Source organism: Sus scrofa, chromosome X, assembly GCF_054392235.1.
Source record: "Sus scrofa isolate SSC_HxYL_T2T_F1_AM1 chromosome X, Sscrofa_HxYL_maternal_Yorkshire_Landrace_v2.0, whole genome shotgun sequence".
NCBI classification, from domain to species: Eukaryota; Metazoa; Chordata; class Mammalia; order Artiodactyla; family Suidae; genus Sus; species Sus scrofa.
In genome coordinates, this window is record NC_139401.1 from 102,840,509 (window position 1) to 102,865,359 (window position 24,851).

The 24,851-nt window shown below is 44.3% G+C and overlaps 1 protein-coding gene across 7 annotated transcripts in view; it reads right to left on the reverse strand.

Moving 5' to 3' along the window:
• AMOT (angiomotin) overlaps positions 1-24,851 on the reverse strand; it is a 65,868-nt gene that overhangs the window by 31,408 nt on the left and 9,609 nt on the right. For 2 of the 7 annotated variants that reach the window (XM_005673836.4, XM_013986340.2), the window contains exons 3-8: positions 19,382-19,529; positions 16,520-17,453; positions 9,293-9,815; positions 4,240-4,384; positions 3,580-3,672; positions 496-641 (exon numbers count right to left, since the gene is read on the reverse strand). In XM_005673836.4, the coding sequence (XP_005673893.1) occupies positions 496-641; positions 3,580-3,672; positions 4,240-4,384; positions 9,293-9,815; positions 16,520-17,391 (1,779 nt within the window). In that variant the 5' untranslated portion in view covers positions 17,392-17,453; positions 19,382-19,529. Of the gene's footprint in view, positions 1-495; positions 642-3,579; positions 3,673-4,239; positions 4,385-9,292; positions 9,816-13,593; positions 13,820-16,519; positions 17,454-19,381; positions 19,530-24,851 lie in introns of those variants that run through there. The other 5 variants (XM_005673837.4, XM_085008231.1, XM_021080791.2 and 2 more) reach the window with 3 other exon arrangements.

Here is a 24,851-nt window from a genome sequence, read left to right on the forward strand (position 1 = left end):
TAGATAGTTTTTTTTTTTTCTTTTTAGGGCTGCACCTGTGGCATATGGAAGTTCTCGGGCTAGGGGGGTCAAATCAGAGCTGCAGTTGCCAGTCTATGCCCTATCACAGCAACGCTGGATCTGAGCCACATCTGCCATCTACGCCACAGATTGCAGCAACGCTGGATCCTTAACCCATTGAGTGAGGCCACATCCTCACAGACACTATGTCGGGATCTTAACCCACTGAGCCACAACGGGAACTGCAAGATATAGCTTATTATATGAATGAACAAATGAAATTTACTCCTTGACCTTGGTGATCTTCTCTTCTGGAGCAAAAGGAAGAAACTTGAAAAGAAAAGGAATCAAAGTCCACTCATATCAGCACAGCTATAACTAGAAGTAGGAGATGGCACCTTCCTATTGAGGATGATACAGCTGCCAGTTCACCTCAATGGGGAGCCCCCAGTACCCTTGGTTTCCCAGATCTTTTACTTAGAAAACTACACATACCTCTTCCTCCAGCTTTACCACCTTGGCCTGGGCGTTGCTCAGGGCCTGGTCTCGGATTTCAATGTGTCGCCTTTGGTCCTCGTTGGTAGAACGGGCAGTGGCCAGCTCTGCTTCCAGTTTCTCCTTCTCCCGCTGACTCTCCTTATCTATCAAGACAGGAAATATCAATACTGCCGTTCCAGGGCTGGTTTTAAGCCTCACCTGAGCAAAACTGACAATCATACCCATTACTAGATATTCCAGTGTTCTAACACACAGTGACAAGAACCAGGACACCAAGATCTGGACTTTATCACTGGCTCTACCACTAACTCGCTGTGTAAATTCAGAGGTCACTTAACAATGGTGGTTGTGCAGAAGCAATGAGGAAGTAGATGTAACATGTGTTGTGGAAAGTATAACACAAAGTAGAGTATATCCCCCCCCACACACAAGTAGATGTAAAAAGTGTTGTGCAAAGCATAATATAAAGAATACACACACACTTATGTCAGAAGAATAGGTAAGCTTGTCTCTTCTATTTTATTTCTTCGGTCTTGTATCGGTCAATGAGCAATAGAGCCACTACAAATTTTCCCACTGTTTCCTCATGACAGTGTATTAAATTGATCTAAAAGTGGTATGTCATAGAATGTATAAAACCACAAATCCCACCCTTTACTCACTAACGTGGTCTTCTAACAGGTCAATCCAGGATCACAGCGTAGCTACAGGTGACCATGACATAGGAAGTTATTCCCCCCGCCCCCGGCCTTTCTAGGTCGCTCCTTTTTTAACTAGGACAGACGTCATGTCAGAAACTCAAACAAGCAGTTTTGATTCTCATTGGGAGGTAGAATGCCCTTCCTCTCAAGACGGTGATACTTAAGTCGGTAGGAGAGCCTTTAATAAGGCAGCCTCACCTTCCCACTCTGATTTTATGTATCTATTCAGATGTGCCTTGGAAAGACATAAACATTTGTTGAATACTTACTGCCTACTGAATATTGTACATAAGGTGGGTATTTCATTATTCTCTCTTCCATTGTGCATATGACACAATGGAGCCTCCAAGGGCTTGAGTAACTTGTACTGGGTTCCCCAGTTGGTGAGTAAGGGGTGGAGTCCACACTTAAGGCCGGCTTGTTCTAGCTCTTTCTACTGTTCCAGACCTCCTTCTCGTACAATTGGGCTGGTCTGCCCTGTCTAGGGGACCTTTTCAAGAGGGCTTTCTTGGCTCGCAACATACTTCCCACCATGTGGCACCCTGTTGATGCCTGAAGGCCAAAGAAATTAAGGAACCACGCAAGTCATGCCCTCTTCTCTGCCTACTAGATGGGGTCCAGTTTCCTCTTCTAGAACCATCTGACAATTTTTCACCCTGCTGTTAATACAGTTTAATACAGTTAATAACCACATTTTATAAACCAGCAGTGGAGCTCCTAGGACACCTGAATACCATCTCCACACAGGGAGGGGGAGAAGTGTGAAGTAGCAGCTCCAGGGCCAAGAATCCATACATTTTCTGTTTGTTTTGTTTTGTACTATACTGGGGGGCTGCCACCCTCTCACCAAAGTGGCTTCCAGGGTAACCATGCCACCACGAAAGCAACTTCACAGCAATTTACATGAAGCACTGATGACACCAGAAAAACTGCATTCCTTCCTCTAAGAAATACTGACAAAGAAACAGGAGGCTCAGGGAAACGAGGAAGGAAAAAAAAAAAAAAAAAGCCCCAGTTCTGAAGCCAGAGCACAACAGAGCAACTCAGGAAGATATTGTAAGTGAAGATCAAACAAACTTGTAAAAGCTGACTGGAAGCTGCATGGAATGGCTTGAAAGGGTCATGTGGCGGCCCAGTGAGGATGGGGCCTGACAAGTCCCCACCAAGCACTACTCCAGCTGGCAACTGCATAACCAGAGGCTGGGGGCTAGGGGACACCAGCTCTGGGCATCTGCAGAAGTAAGGGAAGATCATCTGTTTCCCCCATCTCATTCTCCCTATGGACTCCATCCACTGTGGAGCTTTTATTGCTGGTTTTATTGTGGCAATTGGAAGAATGAGGCATTGTCTCGCTGGGTGGAGTCCATTAAAGACCCGATAAAGAGGAGGATTAATTCATTGTCACGGTCCTAGGAGTATTTCCAGACAAAGGAAACACTATTAGGAGGAGGACATAGCTCTGCCCTCCCCCAACCCCTCCAACTCCACAATCAGAGTCACTAGGTTGGGCTGTAACAGCAGTATCTCTCTAGCTACCCTTGCAATCCCCCAACACGTAATGATATGACACAGTACAGAGTGGATGAGGGAGCCCCAAGGGCAGGTTAGTTATTCCCAGCACTAGTCATCAATTATGCATGTTAATCCCACGTCTTCCAGAACCAACACACGGAGACTTCATCGTTAAGGAAGGACCATGTGGGGGCAGTGGAAACGAATCCAACTAGTATCCAGGAGGCTGGGATCCCACGTTGCTGTTGCTGTGGCACAGGCCGGCAGTTGTAGCTCCGATTCAACCCATAGCATGGGAACGTCCATATGTCACGTCTGCGACCTACACATAAAACAAAAAACAAACAAAAACAAGGGGCTTCTCTGTTTTACTGCAGAAGGAGGTTTTTTTTTTTCCTTTCCCTTTTAGTGCTGCACTTGCAGCACATGGATGTTCCCAGGCTAGGGGTCCAATCGGAGCTGTAGCCGCTGGCCCATGCCAGAGCCACAGCAACGCAGGATCTGAGCCATGTCTGTGACCTACGCCCCAGCTTGCAGCAACACCGGAACCTTAACCCACTGAGCAAGGCCAGGGCTTGAACCCGTATCCTCCTGGATACTAGTTGGGTTCTTAACCCACTGAGCCACAATGGGAACTCCTGGAAGGAGTTATGTTGATGTGACTACATGCTATGTGGCAAACAGCCATCTTGGCCAGGAAGAAAAGAACACAATCTCCCAACTTCATGCTTGAACAGGAAAAAGAATCCTTAGATGACATTCACTCTGCCCTGGCTGTTCTAGAAGGCTAAATAGAACGGTGTGACCTTTTCGTACACCTCACTCCCACCCACACACTAATACCTGCTGCTGAAGCTTTCAGACTTACTTTTTGCAAAGAGCTGAGAGATGGTTTTTCTGGTATCTTCTGACCCCTCATATTCCTTCTCTGCAAGCTGCTTGTTGGCAGTCTCCAGACGCTCTGTGGAATTAAGACAATTAACAGGGTCCTAAGTACAAACTTCCAAGCACGTGCTCTTTGGCCTCAGTAAATATTGATCTTGGGCAAAACAAGCCTGTCTCTTCTAGTTTCACAGGAATGGGTGCCACAGACCTAGGTTTGCAAATATGGATCTCAAAACAACACTAGCCCATAGTGGAGGAGGAGGAGGTGAGTAGCTTAACACTTTCACTCCTCACTGACAACACCTAAGTGCACATTTCCAATTCTACTGAAGGAATCCAGCCCTGAATACATGATATCTTTCATTCCCCAGAAAAAAAGAGCATCAAAGTTATGATAGAATCTTTAAACCTGGAAAGGAAGAGAGGTAGCACAGACTGGGGAGCAGGCCAAGTGAGTCCAGGAAACCCGGGAGAGATACTGTCTGATGACACATCAGCTCGTTTCACTTTGATTAAGCAAGGTTAGGACCAGACAGTGCTGTAGTCGCAAAGGCCTAGCCTGGTCTGTGCCCTGAAATTTGCTGACCATCCTAGGGGTCTGGACAAGACCTAGGAGCCCCTGCTTCAGAAGTAGCCCCCTCACCTCTCAGATCCCTGTTGAAGTCATGCATCCTCCGAATCTCGCCCTCAAGCTTGTTCCTCATGGCTTTCTCCAGGGCCTCTCGTTTAGAGGAGGACTTCACAAGATTCTCATATGCCTCCGAGACACGCTGGATCTCTGTCTCCACCTAAACAACAAGAATGAAAGATAGTGATGATGGCAGGAAGTTGACATGGAAGATGATCTGAAACCATACATGCAAATCCTTAATGACAACTTCTCCCAGGGCTTTAGAGATGGCCAGGAGGCAAGCACAACACAGTCAGATGAGAAAAGTTTCCTGGAAGAATTTCTAAGTTCAACCTTGGGCTCAGTCATTAACCCACTGGGTCATGAGATTTCCTCAGGTTAAAAACAAATACAAGCTTCTGCCTTCAGATAAGGTGATAGGAGAGGATACATTTCATGAGTATAATTAGAAATGATTTTCACTTTCTGAATAAGAATTGTCTTAACTTTGAAAATATTAATACTGTATGCAGTATGTAGACAACACTATTCCAGAGCATTCAAAAGGCTTTCACATGGGTACTCCAATTCACAGTGATATTGGCCTGAGCAAAGGTACCTCTCTCCATCTTAGCAGAAAGAAGAGTTCAATTGCCTTTTCCTACAGCAAGTCAGTAGCAGAGGTGAACTCTCAAAATCCTAAGTCTCAGTCTCATGTGGTTAGTTCAGCTGATTTAACAATTACCAAAAAGCCAAATATTTACGAGCATTCTTTAGAGCAAATCTGGGGTATGTACATATGAATGAGAACATTATAACTGCCCTCAAGAAGCTCTCAATCGAATCAAGTGAAAGAATATAGAGAAAGATACATCATTAAAAAAAATAGGAGTGGTGTTATGAAGGAGGAAGAGGTTATTCCTGCTTGGGGGTGAAGGGAGAGAAGAACTTCATGGAGAGGGTGGCATTAGAGTTGGATCCTGAACACTGTGTCAGATTTCAATGAGCAGAGGTGAGGGGAAGGGTATTCTATTCTGAGTGAGTGAATGCATTCCCAGAATGACCAGTAGTCTCGTTTGGCTGGACACTGTGGGGTACACAGAGGGAAGCTGGTACGATCGGCTGCAAAGATTGATTGGAGTCAGATCATAAAAGGGCCTTAATGCCAGGCATTTAGACTTTATCCCACAGTTAGTGGGAAACCAGAACAGATTTTTTAATAGAAATTCACGATCAGAGTTGTGTTTGATGACACCCCAGCAAATCTTGTAAAATGGAAGCAAGCGCGCACACACACACACACACACACACACAAAACCTCAAAGAGAAAGAGTCCTGCCCTGAATCAGCCTAAATCAGGAAGAAAATAAGAAATTAGACGCCAGAGTCACTCTGTAACCAGTCCAGCTTCATTGCACCTATCACAACCACAGAGATATTTGCATATCATTTGTATAAGACAAGTAAACTCCATGGCCTATTAATCAATCTTCAAATTAAATTTGATGCCTTCAACCATTCTGCATTCCTTCTCAGTTTTCCACTATCCTCCCTGACAAAGTTCTGAGACCTTAATGGGGAGAAATATCAGGCCCCCAGTGGGAGAACTGGGGGAAAGGTGGGGTTACCAAACAAGTCAGATTCCACCTGTCCCAGCTCCAAACTTATGCCTGAGGCAGGACTGCCTGCAAACAAATGAGGTTTACAGCATAAAAAAGAGCAGACTTGAGAGTGTTTTTCTCCTTGCAGATGGCACCAAGATAGCAGCACAGAAGGTGAAAACTGGTGAATGGCATTTAGAGACAAGATCTGCAAGGCCTGAGCTTGATAAAGCTTTTGCATGAAATCCAAGTGCTGGGTAGAGAAAATAAACATTTCCATTTGAAAGCATAGGCTTACCGTAGGTCTGCTCTGGGCAGCCTTTAAAGCGCAAGGCTTTCCAGTGCTCACAGACTGCCACACCTGGAAAGCAGTCCCCTCCTCTTTTGTTTTTATTGAAGTATAGTTGATTTACAATAGTATATAAGTTACAGGTGTACAATATAGTGATTCATAATTTTAAAGGTTATACTCCATTTATATTATAAAATATCAGCTATATTCCCTGTGTTGTACAATATATCCTTGTAGCTTATTTTATACCTAATAGTTTGTATCTCTTACTCCTCTATCCCTATATTGTCTCCTACCCCCTTCCCTCTCCCCACTGGTAACCACTAGTTTGTTCTCTAGATCTGTGAGTCTACTGCTTTTTTTTTTTTTTTGTCTTTTTAGGGCTGCACCCACAGCATATGGATGTTCTTGGGCTAGGGGTCAAATTGGGGCTGTAGCCTCAGGCCTACACCACAACCACAGCAACGTAGCCGCACCTGCAACCTGCACCACAGCTCACAGCAATGCCAGATCCTTAATCCACTGAGCAAGGCCAGGGATCGAATCCACGTCCTCATGGATACTAGTCAGATTTGTTTCCGCTGAGCCATGACAGGAACTCCCTGCTGTTATATTCACTAATTTGTTGTATTTTTTTATATTCCACATATAAGTGATATAATATAGTATTTGTCTTTCTCTGTCTGACTTATTTCACTTAGCATAATGCCCTCAAAGTCCATCCATGTTGTTGCAAACGGCATAATTTCATTCTTTTTCATGGGTGAGTATATTCCATGTTTATACACACACCCCCACACCACATCTTCTTTATCCATTCATCATCTATTAATGGACATTTACATTGCTTCCATATCTTGGCAATTGTAAATAATGCTTCTGTGAACACTGAGGTGCATGTATCTTTGCAAATTAGGGTTGGTTTGTTTTTTTTTTTTTTGGATGTGTATCCAGGAATAGGACTGCTGGGTCATATAGGTTCTATTTTTACTTTTTTGAGAAGCCTCCATACTGTTTTTTACATTGGCTACACCAATTTACATTCCTTCCAACCGTGTACAAGGATTCTCTGTCCTCCACATCCTCGTGGAAGACTGTCTCTTGACTCAAGTTGTTCAGAGTCAACAAATACTATTTTAAGACATTGTACCAATCCTTTCCCTACCCCCTCTGCAGATATTGTCCCCTCCAAAAGGGCAAGCTGTACATCCATCAGTAGGACCTTCCAGGAAAGGAAGTCACAGAAGGACATATCCATAGGTTTGAGCTGTGGTGGTGGGGACAGGGGAGAGGGAGGATGGTGGTGAGTTTCCAAGCTTATTCTACTTACTCTCCTCATGGGCCTTGAACCTTTTTATTTTTTCTAGCACCAGATGATATCTACCTTATTCTCCTCACGTTCCTTGTCCTCTTCTACCCCACCTGTGCCTCTAATTCACTGCCACATTAGGTCAGCCTTCACTTCTCCCAACACTCAAGCTCTCCCAATTACACTTGGTTGAGGCATCTTTCCCTATACTGGAGAACAAAACAACAACCCAAATCCTATTCTGCTCCACTTCTCTACCACCCACCCTCCCCCTCAAAAAAAATTCACAGGAGTACCCTGGTGGTCTAGCGGTTAGGACTTGGCACTTTCACTGCTGTGGCCTGGGTTCAATCCCTGGTCTGGGAACTGGGATCCCACATCAAGCTCTTGCATGCTGTAGGAAAGAAAGGAAGAAAGAGAGAGAGAAAGAGAGAAAGAGAGAGAGAGAGAAAGAGAGAGAGAGAGAAAGAAAGAAAGAAAGAAAGAAACAAAGAAAGAAACAAAGAAAAAGAAACAAAGAAAGAAAGAAACAAAGAAAGAAAAGAGTTCACATCCTCTGGCAAAGAGAACCTATAGAAGATCTGGTTCATCCTTCGGTTGCTGCATCAGACATGGGGCCAGGGCCACCATGAATAGAGTTGAGGGAGTGGTGTCGACTATTAAACCTAATCAGCCAAGCAGGGCTGGTCTGCTTCTAGTGTTCGAGTATGATTAATATAGTGTACCAATGTGGTGAGGGTATAGGTAAACAAGAGGAGGAAGAAAATTTTAAATTGTGGGCAAATCCAGGAAGAAATATTTCTCATCCGACAATCCCTACTCAGACTTGGGAACACTGGGTAAGGGAAGTACCTTTCGCTACATACAATTACTTAGCTGGTGGTGAGCCCTGCTCTCCTTTAGGACCCAGATCTGGTGCTTACAAACTGTCAGCTTCATTCAGGCCCCTGAAATTTCCACTCCTGGGCGTCTCCTAAGGACAGAGTTGCTGAACAATGCCAGGCCACCTTCCTCTCCTCCTCCACCTTCTCCCTCACCACCCTGAACAGTATGCATTGTCAGGAGATCAAACCACGAGCTCCACAATGCCGACAGTGGCCAAGAGGCTGCCAAAGGCATAACCCTATTCACCGACAGCCAGCAGAGGCCAGGAGCTAAGGTTCCTAGCTTAGGGAACTCATGAGCTAAAGTCCCAACTGAAGAGGAGACTGGAAGAGCCCAGGGAAGAATGTGAACTTGGGACATACACTCCGTTTGCTAATTCCTCAGCCTTCAGCTGTCACCTGTTACCCAGCTGTGGTGCTAAGCCCCTCCTGCCTCCTACACAGACCAGAGAAAATGCAGATGTAGAATCTGAGCTTCAGGGAAGGACCAAGGCAAGAAAGGGGAAAAGGAAAGGGAGCGGAAAAAGGGTTACTGTGAGAACTGCCACTTGGAAAAGTACTCACAGCCCTTTCCAGAACCAGGAAGGGCAGGATCTCACTTCGGTGTTGAGATTTTTCTGGGAGCTATGGATTTATAGTTAAGATTCACATGCAATATTGGGGAAAATATAACCAAGAGAAAAAGTCTTCATGTTGGCAGGTCCTTCCCCTACACAGACCTCATCAGTGTCTCTGACCTCATGAAGGAGTTGCTCTGCCTTTTAGAATTCTGCAACACTCAATTAATCTTTCTTGAAGGCTATGGTGTGTGTGAAGTGTGACTTCTCCTAGAAAGACAGGCAGGAGGCTTTTCCAAAGCTTGCTCCATCTTTAACCTCAGATGTGACTCCTAAAGCCCCACCCACAGGTCATGCAGGGATGCACAAGTGGAGACTTTTACACCAATATTAAACAAATAAGACTTCGAGGAGATTCTAATATCCCCATAAGAGGGCCTCACCTTCTGCAGTCTTGCCACCTTCTCGTAGCATCCTTCTAGCTCCTGCCGCAAGTTTCGATTCTCATCTGAGAGAATCTCAACCATCTGCTGGGCTCTAGAAACAATGGCAAAAGGGTCGGCTGGCATTGGCTGATACGAAGCAGACGACTGCTGAGCCCGAGGCATAGCTGAATAGGCCTCTCCCGGCTGCTGCTGCTGCGGCGGTGGCGGCTGCTGCTGCTGCTGCTGGTGATGGTGGTGATGGTGCGGCGGCTGCTGTGGCTGCTGTGGATTCAGGCCAGGCTGGGTGAGACGGTAATGATCCCCCTGGTGAGCCTGGTTAGGAAGGAAATGCTGCTGCGTCCTAGGCAGGTGAGCTGAGTGGTCTCCTTGGTTTGGGACCAAGGGGTGTTGGGCAGGAGACAATCTAGTGGAGGGTGGAGACTGCAGCAAGGGCAAGGAACCCCCAGACGTGAGGGAAGAAGTAGGGCTGTGAGGCTGAGAGTTCCTGGCTGACAACGGCAATGAGATGTCCTGCGCTGGCCTGGAAAACATGGAGGGCACAGGCAGGTTAAGCTCCCTATGGAGGCACTGGGTTGGGGGGAGGGGCACAAGAAAAGGCACCCCAGTGCCCGCAGGACACCTGCGAAATGAGGAGCAGGCAGGGTCAGGATACGGGGTCTCTGCCAAGACCTCTACAGTCTCTTCCAGGCCTGGTCTTCTGCGAATACCTGACAGACAGGGGTGTAATCCCATGGAGAGCAGAACCACAGAACCTCAAAGGTTGCTTTGCAAAAATCGAAGGGTTGCTTCCTTGTCCACTCGTTACTAGGTATATGCATTAAAGCAGTAGTCTTTGACAAGGTAACTGTCACCTCATGATTTTAAACTAACCCCTTTCTGGCATTCTCTATGTGGTCCAGCACACAGAAAAGGGTCACATTTAGAAAGTCTGTTCTACTTGCCCAGAAGGAAAACAGCAAACTGGTGTCAAAACCACCCTTCATCTTGCTATCTGCAACACTCTTGGAAAATTCATTGAGTCACAAATAATTACCTGAGGAGATACAGATACTTATTACACTAGAAACACCAAATAATCATTGTTGGATTACAGTTATTAATTATTGAATATGCCTTTTAGTAGCAATGATTCCAAGGCTTGGAGAGGATTACAGGCAACCCTATCATACTAGTTGTAATGTACTGAATCACAAAATATAAGGACCAGAAAGGCCTGAAAGAAATCTTCTTGTCCAACTCTGTCAGTGGACAGAGGGGGAAACTGAGGTCCAGAAAAGAAAAGTGATCTGCCAAATATTACAGAATGAATTAGTGATAGAACCCGGGTAGAACCTAATTCCCAATCCACTAACGTAATGCATTGGGTCCATTGATTCCCAGCCTATTGCTTATAGAAAGTTCCAGAAAGAGGATTTTGGTACATGGTTTAATGTGTCTTTCCCATTTCTGTACCTAATACTGAACTATTAGCCATTAAGGGGAGCAATCAAAGTATGCACATGGATCACTTCCACCATCACCACGGCCAGGAAAAATATCTGTCAGTATACACTGAAAACAAAAAAACATGTTCACCCCCAGCCCATGCCCAGCTAACCTCATATGCTCCCACATCCTGTGGATGCTTGTCCTACAGTTGATATTTCTCAATCCAGGGAAGACAGATGGCTAAGAGCATAGGATTTGGATCCCAGCAGAGTTTGGAGACCTTTCCTACTGCTTACTAGCTGTGTAACCTTGCTCAAGTTACTTCATCTGCATGAGCCTATTTTGTTCCTGAGGCCACGAATGAATTACAAAAATCCTGGGCTCTTCTCATTTTTGAGCTCCACAGGAATAACAGAGCTCTTATCTACCTCCCAATGAGAATGGTTGACCCTGTTAAGTGATTTTACTTAGGGGATAGCCACTTAATCTTTGCACTAAATTGCATAAAATTTGTGGTGAAACTGGGAGAAATCACCAGGAGCAATTAACTTTTAACTGGCATTCCAGATGCTAAAGCACATCCCTCCCACACATACTTTGGTTTTCAGTATTCTTCATTTATCTGTAAGAGATCCTCGTTATGAGCGCTTTTTCCAGCTGCAAAGTCATTGCAAACACATGCTCACAGATACCCAATAACCCAGACATTCACCAGAGCCCTCAAACCTGCCCAAGCCATAGTTTGTCCCTCGGTCCTATCCATGCCTCTGGCGTACCCAGTCTTTTAATTTCATACATACGTCACTAGAAATAATTCCTGAATATTGAAGAGGGCAAACTCTGTATGGACTGAAGAACTGACATAGTTTTCAGGATTACAACTGGAAAGCTGCTACCATACATAACCTTTATTTCCAAGAGCTCAAAGCACTCAAAAGCCTGGGATCTATTTATCAACTTATTTGGGGAAGAGTCTTTTTCCATTTTGCCTACTGTGGATCTTCAGTTTCCTCAGAGGTAAAATGGACTATGTGTTCTCCTTCCACTTCAAGTAAGAGCTATTCTAATATACATATATATATGTATATATATAATATATATATATAATACATGTATATACATATATATACATATATAATATACATATATGTATATTAGAATATATATTAGAATATATATAATACACATATATACATATATAATACATATATATACATATATAATATACATATATACATATATAATACATATATACATATATAATATACATATATATGTATATTAGAATATACTCCTGATTAAACACTAATAAAGGAAACTGACACAACATTGTAAGTCAACTATATTTTAATAATTAAAAAAAACAAGAATATATAAAAAAACAGATATAGGAATATATAAATTCCTATAGATAATACATATATTTCTATAGATAATATATATTATATATTAATTCATATATTATATATGTGTGTGTGTGTGTACATATATATATAAAAAACTCCTAGAGTTCAGGTATAATGTCCTGAGATTTATTGGGGCTTTCGGATATCTTAGGCAGAAAAGAGGGGCTTAAAATTTCATGTTCTCCAATCCAGTTATCAAATTTTAAGGGGAAAATGACTGTGTTAACCTTCATCCTCATTGCCAAGATTTGGAAACCCAAAGCCTGGGAGGTGTTCCCTTTTTAAGACTGAATGCCCAGTGCTGCACTGGGCTTCCTTCCCGCAGCTCCCCTGGGTCCAGTCAGCCACCCAGACCTCTCTCTCTCTCTTATAGACTGGCCACCGGCCTCCCTCCTGCCTAGAGACAGCAAGGCCCCTCCAGGCCCTGGGCAGCAGATGGCCTCCCAGGGGCCTCAGCAAAGGGAAAAACCACAAGGTCCCTGGAAGGAGGTCTCCAGAGTCACATAAGCCCAGGATGGCAGTGGCCCTGGCCATGACTCTGGGCTCTGCCTACAGATAAGTGGAGAAAAGGCAGCTGGCCCTCAGGTTTCCCGGGGTTGGAAAAGGAAGCAGATTTCAGTGCACCGTGATGTTGGGAAAACCGAGGCAGTCCGTCCCTGGCAGGTTTGCAAACATGAAGCAAGGCTTGGGCAGTCGCAAAAGGAGAGAGAGCTCTCCAGCCAACGAACTCCATCTGGACTCCAGCATCCGCCCACCGCAAAAAAAGCAGGACCATATTAACACTCGTGTGAATTTCCCTTTGAGAGGAGGGGACGGAGGAAGGATGACAGGAGAGGGAGAGAGCTGGGAGAATGTCAGAGGAAGCAAAGCTACACTCCAGATTAAACACTAATAAAGGAAACTGACACAACATTGTAAGTCAACGATACTCTAATAACTTTTTAAAAAAAACAAAGCAAGAAAAGCAATAGCAGTAATAGTAATGACAAAGGTGGCAGCTGGGTGCATGGCACACTCCCCAGGTGCTGCCCAGGAGCAGGAATCTCTCCCCACTGACACATTAACCAGGAACCTCAACCTGCCTGTAGACAATAGAATCACATGATCCCATGGAAGCCCCGACCTGCCTCCCTGGCCCTTCTTCCCTCCCTTCATCCTTCTCCTTCCTAAGACTGCCCAGGCCCCTATTGCTCCGCAGGGCAGAGGCCAATGACCAAAATCAGCATCTCCCCAAAGTGGGGCTGGGGGCGGGGGTGGGGGGAATCCTTCCCAGAGACAGCTTTGAGACGCTAGAGGAAAGCAAAAGCAGATCCACTGAGCTGACCCAGCAACTTCCACACTGACCCCTCACTAGCCAGAGCCCCCCCCCCACTCCCAGACACACACTGCCCCTCCCAACCCCCCCAACGCACACTGTACACTCCTGGCCTACACGTGTGCAAGCCCACACACGCACACTCTCACCAGAACAGGTGCCAACAGCCAGGAACCCAATTTATTCTCCCCACAGGAACTGTGCCTTTCCCAGGCTCTGTGATGGTCAATCTCTGAATCCTGGAGAGGGTTGCAAATTCCTGATTTTTTCTCTTGCACAACCAGCTCTGCTCTGAACTACAGAGTTAGGTCACCCTTAGATTCCACTAAACAAGGATTTCAAGAAACCTCAGATCTGGGCACGATTTCAACAACTGAAAGGAGGTGGCTGCTTTACAAACAGAGAGGATTTAATTTTTAAAAGCAGTTGATAAATATATAAACCCCGGATGCAGAAAAGGCTTGGCACTTAGAAAGACAGAGATTCAGAAAATGTTTGATTCTTCAGATGGCTCTGGCCTTATTTCCCATCTGGAGTTCTGGGCATTCAGGATATTTACTTTTTAAGTAGGGAGGAGGGCATAGGGAAGATGAAGTAATAAAAAAAGATTGTTTGTAACATTTTGTTCAATTGAACAGCAAATCTCTAGCATTTCACGGCACCTCCAAAGGCCAACAAAGGCTTTTTGAACGACAATTTGTTCAAAGAGCTTACTCTGCATCCTGATCTGCAATTTATGGATTAAGAACTAAGGATTTCGTCTTCTAATTGTTTAGTTCTGGCTACAGTTACCTGGAAAGGTACACACTGTCTAGCCAGTTGGTTAAAGGAAATAAAGGAGGAAAAATGGAGCCACCACCTAAAAGTGGTTCACTTCTGGAAAGCAATTCAACAACCTCCCTTCGCCAGTAATTTGTCAATAGGTGCCACACCCTCACCCCAGGCTCTACAAAAAATTTTATTGCCGGTTTGTCTGCTGCCAACCCAAAATTCACCAAGAGCATCTTCTGATTAGGATTGTTTTCAGTTTGATTATTCATTGAACGTACTCCTCTCCCACAGAAGAAAAAAAAAATCAACTCTGAGAGCAAACCTGTGTATTTAAGTGCCGCTCAAGAGAGGGTAATCAGCACGGCTCTGCTGCTTTTGGGGAGAGGAAGAGCAATCCACAGATAACCTAGGAGGGAGGAGAAAATACACATATCTTCCTGTCAAATATAGGCAGCTAAATTTCTCTGGTGGTTTAATGAGTATGGGAAGAAAAAAAAAATCCCTCTTTGGGCTCCTTAGTATTTATTTAGGCAGATCAAAGGGCTTTTCCAACTAGCTTCAAACACTGTGGGAGTCATTTCAGATCACAAACAATACTGGTGAATGAGTTCTGAAAATAGCTTTCCTGGGAGGGCGGGACATGGGCTGGGCGGGGCTTGGATCCTGTTCCATACCCCAGCCAACATACTCCCCTCCCATAAGGCCATAAGTGGGTACACCCTATCCACATACAGGAGGGAGCCCCAGAGACTCTTCTATGCTCATGAGAAGAGCAAAACCACCACCCCCCAGCTTCATTGACATTTTGCTGGCTTGGATGGGTTTCCACTAAGCTAAGCAGTCCAATGGACCAACACCCTGCCTGGGTCTTCCGTTTCAGTGGGCAGATGGGAATTGACTTCTTGCTCATTTAAACCGGAAGGGCCCTGTCCGTTACCCCATTTCCTGTTCCAAGCCACTTATCAGAAGTTAAGCTCCTGCCCTTTGAAAGCTGCACAGAGAAGGTTGAAAAAGGTTAGGAAATCAACTTGGGTTAAGGAAAAAAAATCCTAAACTGGTAAAGTTAGGGGTGGAGTCCAAAGTGAATTGCCTCTGGCTAAAAAAACCGGGAGGTGGGGAAAAAAAAAGAAATACCAGGAAATGCCAGGTGCATTCTCTTACCTTCACCCTACTCCACCCCCCTGACTGCCTTCTTTCTCTACTGAGTCACCCACTATACTACAAGCCAAGAGGCTCTTTCCGAAATGAGTGAGAAGGGAACAGGAGGCAAAAAGTCAGACATCAAGGAGATCCATCGGGGCTGTCAATGGAAAAAAGCCACCCATGATTAACCATGGTAATTAGGAATACCACACAGAACGGCCATCATTTTTGCCCAAGGTTGAAACGTCCCCTCTGTCCCATATGCTGAAATACTCCTGGTTGTAGACATGGCACTAGTCCTAACAATAAGAACAATGAACACAATCATGGAATCATAAGGTCTGGTTGATACGGCCATGAGTTAATGGGCCCCTGAATAATCCAGAAGCATATTTAGGGATTAATGAATATAAAAAAAGAGTCCTACTGAAGTTGATAGAAGTCATACAAATATTTTTTTCTTCTGCATTTTAGCTTCTGACCAAAACTTCTGTACGGTATGAGGCAAATTTAACTTAGGTGTTTAAAAGTATCACCAGCAACTAACACACTCTTGATGGAAGAAAGATGAAGCAGTCTAGACTTCATGACCTGCAAGGAAGTACAAGGCTAGTAACATTCTGAACCTGCACGTATGCAGTTCTCCCAACAATGATATCTGAATGTTTGTTTAGTGTCTGAGAGAATCACACTAATTCTGCAGGAAGATTTGTTCACAAAAATTCGTGAAGACAGTTTTGTGGAGGAGAAGAGATGAAAGGGATGGGATGTTCCAGACTAAAGTGCATTAAGATCATTTACTTCCTTTCAAAGAAGGCCTAAATAATGCACAAAAAGAGGAACACTGCCTCTTCCTTGAAGATCCTAGAAGACCAGACAGCAAAAAGCTGCTGAAATCAAGACTTGTGCTCCTGTCCTGCCACTAGGCAGCTGGGGCCACGCTCAACCTATAAAGTCAAAGGAATGTTAATACTGGACTAATAAGGACTGAGGAGGCTAGAGATTCAGGTTGGCAGGAAATTTATCAAGCTAGGGGCCAGCCATGCATCGCAGAGTTTATTACACCAAACACCTGCCCATTCCTTCCCTCCAGATTCCCAACACACAGCATAAGCTGGTTGGGGATGAGGTCAGGAAATGACAGAAAGGGAACTCTCTTACCTGGCTGCTCCATATTCAGGGGGATGCTGATACCTCATCAGTTGCCCCTCTGTTCTCCCTGGCTGGTTCAGACGATGCTCACTATAGAAGTGCCCTGGCTCTTGGGGCTTGCACACTACAGATTGGGGTGGCATGCCCTTGAAGGGATACTCTGGTGGGGGGCCTCGGTGTTCCATGCCCTTCAGGCTATGCTGGCTGGGAGGTGGCCCCTGGGCCTTGTAGAATTCACTGGAACTTGTGGGATTCTTGTAGAGGTCATTGGGTTGTGGTGGGGAGAGGGGAGCGCTGGTGACAGGTGGATGGGTCTTAACTCCACTGGTGGCCAGTGACATCTGCATGAGCCGTTCACTCAGGGAGCGAACGTGTCCCTGCTTAAGGTCTCGGAGTCCTTCATCCTGGTGCATCTTTCCAGGATTAAGTCGCTGAACTGATGGGCGGCCCTCAGTCCTCATCTTCTGGTTGGTCACTCCGGTGACGTAGAAGGCAGCTCCAACGCTGGCATGCTGCTGGCCCCGAAAGTACTGGGACTGGACCTTGGCTTCTTCATAGGTCGGGAGTTCTTCATTATTCTGCATTCGAGGGGAAAGCTGCTTCTCCATGATGATATTTTCTGACTGGATTTCCTGCCCCTGGGGTTCTTGTCGAGCAGCATGAGCCACGAGTTGTTGGTGGTGGTCTTGGGGGCTCAACACATCATTCTGAGGGCCTGGGTTCCCACTGCCACTGGGGAAAGGAGGTCCGTTCCCTGTGGCTTGCTGGTGTATGGCAAGCAAGTTGCGGTTTTCATTAGGATTGCCATAGCGAAGCTGCTCTTGTAGCAGACGCTGCAAAACCGTGGTTCCTCCACTTGGCTGTTCTTCAGAATTTCTCATCTCTATTGCTGGTGGTGCCTTGTGAAGAGAGAGAGAAATTGGGCACCTGGGCTGCCCTTGACCTGGGAAGGGGAAACAGGAAGCTTAACACCCAGTTGATGGATAAATCATTCCTCTAAAGGGGAAGAAAATGGGTATGGGGGGGTGTGGATTCCACTGTAGAAACAAAGTAGAGAATTGAATCTACAATTAATAGGTCAATTGTTGGCGACTTCTGGCTCTAGCATTGACATGATGAGGAACTTGGAGGCATAAGAGCCCTCTATTTCCTCTTTTACTTTTAGCATGGGTTAAATATTCAATCTCGACTTAACTCCTAAAAGCACTGGGGAAACCTGAAGTGTTCAAGTAGGGTGATCGGAGAGGGCAATTCTCCTAGGTCCCTCCTCACAAAGTTCATCTCTCTGTATTCTAATGAAATGAAAAATCCAACTCTTATGGTTGAGGCAGTAGGGGCAGGACCATAGGAGAAATCACCCCATAGGCAGGATCTATAATGCAGTTCAGAATGTAGAGGGAGCTACATAAAGCCAAATCATAACTAAAATAAGTAAAAAGTGAAGAGAGCTTGGCTTCACCAGATAGAAATGATCTCTGCTTGATGCAAATCATTTTCTCTGATCTCATAAAACTCTGAAATATAGCTCTTTTTTAAAAAATCCTTTTAGTATTGTCCACTTTGGATGCTCCTTGGCTTAACAAGAGAAGGGCTTGGGACAACTGTTATTGACAAAGTTTCTCTTTCAGCCATCCAGGAATGGTCATTGAGAATTTGTTGTTGTTGCTGCTGCTGTGGTGACTGTTGCTGTTGGGTAGGACGAGCTTAAAGGGGAAGCCCTCTTTCATTTGACATGTGCCTCTGATAGCATTTAGATATTGAAAAATAGAAAGGACATCCTTCTGGAAAGGGTATGGTTCCCATATTTCTGCCCCACTCCACCTAATTCTAGGGAAATGATATGAGTTGAGTGAAACACCTATCAGTAGTAAGACAACTTGAGATTCAAATTCTAATCATGCTATGGGTTTACAGGTTAACCTAGACAATTGAGTCCTCTTTTCTTTTCTTCTGTTTTCCCACCTGAAAATCAGTAGTAGGTGACCTCTCTCCTCTCTCTCTTTGCACAGGAGAGTATACACAAACTCATTAGAGGCTCATAAGATCTTTGGACAGAATCTCTGCTGTGTTCAGTACTGCAATTCACTACTAATATTCAATAGTAAAACTTTCCCTCCAAGGATCTTAAGTAGTATTGGAGAATGGACATGATGTTACAGAGAAAGTCACAGTCAGGTCAACCTAACCAGCCTCCGGTTCCTCGATGAGAACTTTGGAATCCTGGCTCCCAGGCCCTGCTTTCTTCTGATAATGAACTCATCTCCAGTCTCTCTGGAAACATGACCCCCTTTCCTTTAATCTTGCAGGGAGTGACCCGAAGATGTGTGTAGTAGATGGAGAAAGGTCACCTCCTTTCCTTTTGCATGATTACTGCTACCTGGTTTCCAATTGTTCTATGGAGCAGCATGACCCCACAGTTAACCTTCCAAAGGCCTTTTTAAATCCCCTTCATTATATTCTTTGGGGAAATGTACACCAAAAGGCAGAGCAACCTGCCCTTAGGTTCCCTTTCCCTCCCTCTCAGTGGCCCTCTGGGACTCTTGTATTTAAACTGTCAGATTGGGATTTTCTGTTAGGCTGACAAATAGAACATAAAAATCTCTTTTGGTTCCTGAAACTGGAAAGATGACTACTAAACGACTTCTCCTCTCTCTCAAAAAAGGAAAAGAAAAATAAATAAATAAACGGGAGCATGTGCGGTTAAAACAAACCCACTTAGAAACCCCTCCTGCAAAGCAGAGGGATTGAGACATTGAGCTGCCCCCGACTCTGAAGGGCATACCACCCCCTCCCACTCCACACCCGCCCCACCCTGCACACACACACAGGCTTACACACACACACCGACCCACACACACCGATGGTCCATACCTATTTCTGCTTTCTTTTAGGCTTAAAGCCTTGATCAGGATAGGGAATTCTTGCTTATGAGCAGCTCCAGAAACCGCAACGCAGATTCCCTCTCCCCTAACACTCAGGTTCAGGGTTAGCGCCGCCAAGAGTCCAACCACTGGTCACTCTGAAATGGTCAGGAGGGGGAGGGAGGGAGAAATAAAAACGTTTCTATGTTGCCATCAATGGCCAACAGTTAACCAAACCAGTCCTTAAAGGGATGACTTCTCCTCCCAGGTGCTTGCCTTGGATGTAAGTGGCAGAATCTGTTTCCAAAAGGACAAAAAGAAACCTCACTCTGCAGCAGCTAATTTCAGGGCGTCGGCCAGTCTCCAGGGGATGGAAACATTTGGGTCTGAGACTGGAAAAGATGGTTCTGTTCGAGCCTCACAGTCCTCAAGAGTCGCTGCTTCCATGCTGAGTTGGAATGGCAGGTGATGACAAAAGCCATAACCACTGTCACCTTTAGGGTGTGACCTTTCAACTGCTATATATCAGTAATAGGGCAGGTGGGGGAGGCTCACTGGCGCACATCCCAGAAGAGAAGGCAGTCATCAGAAGGTGGGTTTTTGGTCAAAAAAAGAACATTCGGTGAGGCTCAGGATTTAACCGCTACAGGCTCAGCTGGGCCAAAGAAAACCCAAACTTCTTTTCAACCAAATCATCAAGGTATTTCTCAAATCCTGGCTACTCCAGACATTTGCCAGCCTCATGCTGGAAAAAATGAGGGCCACCAAAGACACACAACCTACATTCCTGTCCTCACAGAGCTTACCATCTGTTCGACCGGCCATCCATTCTTACTGGGGTAGCAAGGCTGACTGTCTCTCTGCACACACAGCAGCAACTCTTGCTCAGCACTTCCACTGCCTCAGCCTCTCTGCCAACTAGGAAACTAGTAGACTCACATTATAGAAGACGAGATGCAAACGCCCACCAGATAGGGATTCGAGATAGTCCTCATTTCTAATTACCGCTTTGACCCACAGAAAAGCCCTGAAGGTCCACACAAAATGGTTATAAAACTGAGGGGTTTGTGTTTAGGTGAGAGGCACATGATCTACATTCTTTTTTTTTTTTGTCCTGGCTCAGCTATGACTCACTCATAACGCTTAAAGGAAAGCCTTTAATCTGCACCAGGGACGCCATTTGAGGAGCAAGGCAATGCAAAGGAAGCACACAAGCGTCTCTGTATTTTGGGAGCATGTCCAAAACATCAGAGTTTAAAAAAAAAGAATCCACAAAACCACACAGTGATTAATTTAACATTATTTCCTTGCAATGTTGCCAAAAATAAAGTGAACAGATAGAGAGTGAACAAACACGGAAATTTGTCTTTCCATCTTGCTTTGGTCCAACATGTAATCACAATCAAAAGCAAAATCATCTCCAATATACAAGGTAATTATTTTAGGGTGTCTCCCCCTCATTTCAAAAAAGAGGAACAACTTCTAATTGGAATCAAAGCTGGGCTGTTACAGAGCTATGGTAAATAACCGCCGTGCTTCCATTGTCCAATTTTGAACAAAACAGTTGTCTTTTTTTTTTTTCCAATTTAAACACACAGAAAACAGCCCAAAGCTTTTAAACTTGAGCCCCTGGTGAGAAACCACCATACAATTCTTTTCCAGTACTATTTAGATTCTTCATGCTGATTTTGACTGGCTTGCTCTTGACACCCAGCTCCTTACCAAGAAAACTTTACTTATCCAAAGTCTTACTCTTTTCCTTTAATGTTGTCCCCTCTCCTCCATATCCTTTTCAAAACCCAAATCACTTTATGTCAACCGGACACAGATTGTCCCTCCCCACCACCCCGCCCCCTGGCCTTTTTTGTTTCTGTTTAAAAGAGGAAAAGAAATCAGTCTTAGAAGAAAAAAAAAAAAAAAAACCTTTGCTGATTCCTCTCCAGTTTACTGATTTCCTTAAAGAACTTATGTTCATCTACATGTTAAGAGTCACATAAGAAGGAGAACACTACTCCATTTATTTATTAGAGAAAGGAAAAGATTCCTTGTCTCATGTGCAAGAACTAAAATAGTACGAACTCTGCAACCTTTAATCTGCCCACAGCTTTAATCACGCCACTGCCAGGGGTCTGACATCATCCTCAATCAATAAAATAACCTTGTTTCTCCTGGACAAACAGACTGTCCCTGAGGATATTTGATAGGGGAAGAAAGGATATCCGTGGTTCTCTCTTTAAAAATGCAATTAGAATCTATACATCTGACTCTATTGTAAGGACCACAGGGCAGCAAGGCCAAATCCTCACTCCATCTGCAGTCCCTGGCCTCTCCCAGTATACCTGAGAAGATGAGCTCAAACGAAACACATTAGTTGAGAGCCCAGACGTTTCCCAAGTTAAGTCTCAAAAAACCAACATTACAAAGGTGGCCAGAGCAGACCAAATTCCCACCCTTCAAATAAATTTTGAAATATGCCTATAAGGTCTTCTTTCTATCCCTTCTACTTCCTCCTTCTATTCAGCTCCTCCCTCACTCTACCAACCAGGATGAAGACTCTAAGTCTAGGAAACCTGTTCCTCTGCTAAATCTTGGTCAACATGTTTCATATCATTTTACTTCCAGGTAATGGAATGAAGCCAGTTCAATGTTTTCCCTATATCTATAGGCATGTATTTGTGCATAAAACAGACAAAACACACACACACACACACACACACACACACACACAAACCTCCCATACAAGGAGATGCAAAAAGGCCTACTGAATTCTCTCACGCCCCCTCACGTTGGTCTGTATTGTGGCCTGAAGTGTCCTAGAGAATACCTTTCCTAAGTGTCTTGCAATGCAGGATACTAATTTGCTTCTTTGGGGAAGTAAGAAACATGGTCCCTTTGCAGGTTATCCTTAAACTTTCAATGGATAATGAGCAGGCACAATAAATACCATGGTTAAGAGCCTGAATCTCATGTCACACTGCCCAAGTTCAAATCCTGGATCTATAGCTTGCTAACTGACCTCACAGATGTCTTTTGATGCCCCCAAGTCTCCATTTCATCACCTGCAAAATAGGGCTAATGGTGCTTATACCTCATAGTGTGGTTGTAAAGACTAAGGGAAGTAATCTATGTAAAGTGCTGAACACAGAGTCTGGTGCATATACTAAAGGCTCAATAAAAGTTAGTTATTAATCTTATTTCAAAGTGGTCTTTCTCTAGAAGAGTACAGCAATTTTATGAAGTTTTTTTTTTCTTTCTTTCTTTCAAACCCTTTATTAGTAACTCAGTCTTCCATGCAGGTGTCCTTAGAAAAGTAAAGGCCAGAACCAGAAAGACTCTTGGGAGACCATCTAGTGGTCCAACCCTCTCTTTCTATAAATGAAGATGCCAGAACTTAAAAGTGGTGGAAGCCAGGACCAGAAGGTGGGGGGGGAGGAGTGTTTGTTTGGCTTTTTAGGGCCACACCCCGTGGCATATGGAAGTTCCCAGGCTAGGGGTCAATCAGAGCTGCAGCTGCTGGCCTACACCATAGCCACAGCAACACCAGATCCGAGCCGCAATTGCAACCTACACCACAGCTCACAACAATGCTGAATCCTTAACCCATTGAGCGAGGCCAGAGATCGAACCCACACCCTCGTGGATAACAGTCAGGTTCGTTACTGCTGAGCCACCATGGGAACTCCAGAAGGCAGGTTTTATTACTCCCAGGGTAAGAACACTTCCACTACAGTATATTATCTAGCATATTAACTTGTACATAGAAGATGCTTAATAAACATTTATTAAATTGAATTGACTGTGGTTTTAAGAGATTATAAACCTGGCTTAATGCTACCACCAGTTTTCCAATTCCACTGGAAATAAATCGTTAATGGCGGGAGGGAAAATTCAAAGACATAAGAGGAGTATGGAGAAGGACCTTGCAAAATCTCTCCTCTTTAGGCCACAAAATGCAGGAAGGTTGGCTAGCAGTAGGAACCTTAACTGACCAACGTTTCCAGGCCCCCGCTCTAGGTCTTGTCAACATCATACCACTTGGCACTTGCCCTTATTTAAGTCTAGCCCCAGCTCAACAACAAGCTTTGAGTTGGCCCCACCTCTTTGCTCCTATCTCTACTTTTATCTAGGTTAGGCTGGAAAATCATTTTAAGAACCACAGTTAAGTCCTTGGCATTTCCAAATCTTAGGATCAGTGTCAGTTATTTGTTTCTCAGATGGCAACTCAAACACATGGTCAATTTCATGGCAGTTCTACTCTTCTGTACTCACTCAACTTGAACCTGTTCATAGGCGACAGGTGAATCACCCTAAAGTGTACATGAGCAGTGAAATACTGAGTAAGAAGGAGAATCCTATTGCCACCAGCCCCATCTCCCTCTACACACATTCCATTCCAAGGGAAGAAGAGATCACACTATCACCTCCCATTTCTTCTTGCCTCAGAAAAAGTAGAAGCTGTCCATGTAATCAGATTGAGTGTAAACAGAGAAGAATTGAAGGATATACCTAGAAGCTGCCCACTTTACCAACCTCCTGTCTTCAGTGACATACTACCCACTTTTATTTTTACTTTATTTTATAGTAATATAAGCACAACATGCAAATCTTTATAACAAAGAGAGAAAAAAAAAACACTCATAACCCCAGTACCTCAACCCAAGCACTGTAAGCATTATAGAATATTTCCTCTAGCTTTCTTTCGATGTGTTTTTGTGTATTTACAAAGCAATGAAATATTAAGGTACATATCATTTTGGATCCTACATTTCACTTAATCATAAGCACTTTGTCCATGTTGTGGCATAGAGTTCCTAGCAAACACTGCAATGGCTGTGTAATAGTCCATGAAATGAGTGTATCAAGATTCACTAACCCATTCTCCAATTATTGAGACATTTAAATTGCTTTCAATTTTCTGCTAGTCTAAATAATGTTACAAAAACATCTTTGTGATTTAGCCTTTTTCTTTCAATATTTTGGATTATTTCCTAATGATAGAATCCCAGAAGTGAAATTAATGGGTCAAGGAACATGAATGTTTTCAGACAACCCACTTTAAAAAGAAAGAAAACTAACAAAACACCAAAGCCCCATGAAATCTCTCCTTCATTTAATGAAAAGTTCTCTTGCTCCCATTTTTCCACCAGGGCCGAGCAGGACTCCTGGGAGGGAAAGAAGCCAAGAGAAGCAGTGTAGTATCCTAGTGGCTTGTGAAATGGCAGAGTGGAATGTGGGCTCCCCTGTGAATCCAGCTTGCATGCACTTGCCCCAAATTGCCACCCGGCCAAGAAGCTAATTAGTAAAAGCATCAGGTGGGTGAGAACAGGTTCATGGCCTGTAATGGCTTATATCATGTTTCATTTTTGCCCTTGGAAAGATCCAACAGTCAGCTCGAAGACATTCAGTTCTAGTGACCTAATCTGCTACATTCTGAGAATTAAATTTCCTCATTTTTAGAACCAATCTTCAATAAGTTTCCA